We start from the raw sequence: 919 nt of genomic DNA on the forward strand, positions 1-919 counted from the left end.
CACCTCAATTAAGCACCCACTGTCAACCCAGTCCTGACGATACTGGTCAAAACCACTGGAACATCTGTAGAAGAAACATTATTTGCAGCTGTTGAGTCCCTAGTCTTAAAGTTCAAGCACACTGCACTTAATCTATTTGACTATTCAAGTGTGTACCTCTGCAGGCGACTGCACCAGCTACAGTTGAAGCCGATCTGAGCCGTAACACACGTCTCACAGCTGTAGAACTGAAGGCAGGCTGACAGCAGGAGGAGCAACATTTTAATAGAGATGTGTGAAAGACATGGGTACTTCTTACAATAAGTGATTAAGTACACTCAAGTCCAGTCATGGAAAACAACAGTAACAGGGCCTTTTAAACACAAAGTTAAATTGGTCTCAGTACTAAAGAAATATAGTAATTAGAGATCTATGCAGAGCTATTTGAATCTAGTTCTGTCAGCAGTTTGGACTCACTTGGTAGAGGAAGCATCTCAACAGCAGTGATGTTTGCGATCTTGGATTTTAAGAGCTCTACCCGATGATATTCATATATTGTTCTTCTTCTAACATCTGTCATGAAAAAAAACAACAACAATATAACGGAAGGCTGGTATCATTATTGATAATTAAAACAAATGATGCAAATTGTTTTCATTATTTTAAATAAAACTGAAATAAAATAAAAGTTGAAGTACTATAATTATTAAAGCTAAAACTGAAGCAAAAATAAAGCTAAATAGAAATATTGAAAAAAAAACATTTTAATAAAAAAATGACGAGCATTCAAAATTAATAAAAGTCCAATTGAAATGATAACTGAAAAAGATTTTTTAAAAAGCTCATTCAAAATACTAATAAATTCTATAATAATATATACTGTAAATACTAAAATAACACTGGTGAAGGCAGAATTCATTAAAAAATTGAAATATTATTT

At 32.8% G+C, this 919-nt stretch overlaps 1 protein-coding gene across 1 annotated transcript in view; it reads right to left on the bottom strand.

Annotated features, from left to right (window-relative positions):
• The window catches only part of LOC107585852 (plexin domain-containing protein 2), a 4,835-nt gene that overhangs the window by 1,106 nt on the left and 2,810 nt on the right, over positions 1 to 919 (bottom strand). The window contains exons 4-6 of the mRNA XM_016273017.1: positions 457 to 552; positions 157 to 238; positions 4 to 64 (exon numbers count right to left, since the gene is read on the bottom strand). Of these exons, the coding sequence (XP_016128503.1) occupies positions 4 to 64; positions 157 to 238; positions 457 to 552 (239 nt within the window). The remainder of the gene's footprint in view (positions 1 to 3; positions 65 to 156; positions 239 to 456; positions 553 to 919) is intronic.

This window comes from Sinocyclocheilus grahami, unplaced genomic scaffold (genome assembly GCF_001515645.1).
Source record: "Sinocyclocheilus grahami isolate Dianchi unplaced genomic scaffold, SAMN03320097.WGS_v1.1 scaffold5.1, whole genome shotgun sequence".
Taxonomy (NCBI): domain Eukaryota; kingdom Metazoa; phylum Chordata; class Actinopteri; order Cypriniformes; family Cyprinidae; genus Sinocyclocheilus; species Sinocyclocheilus grahami.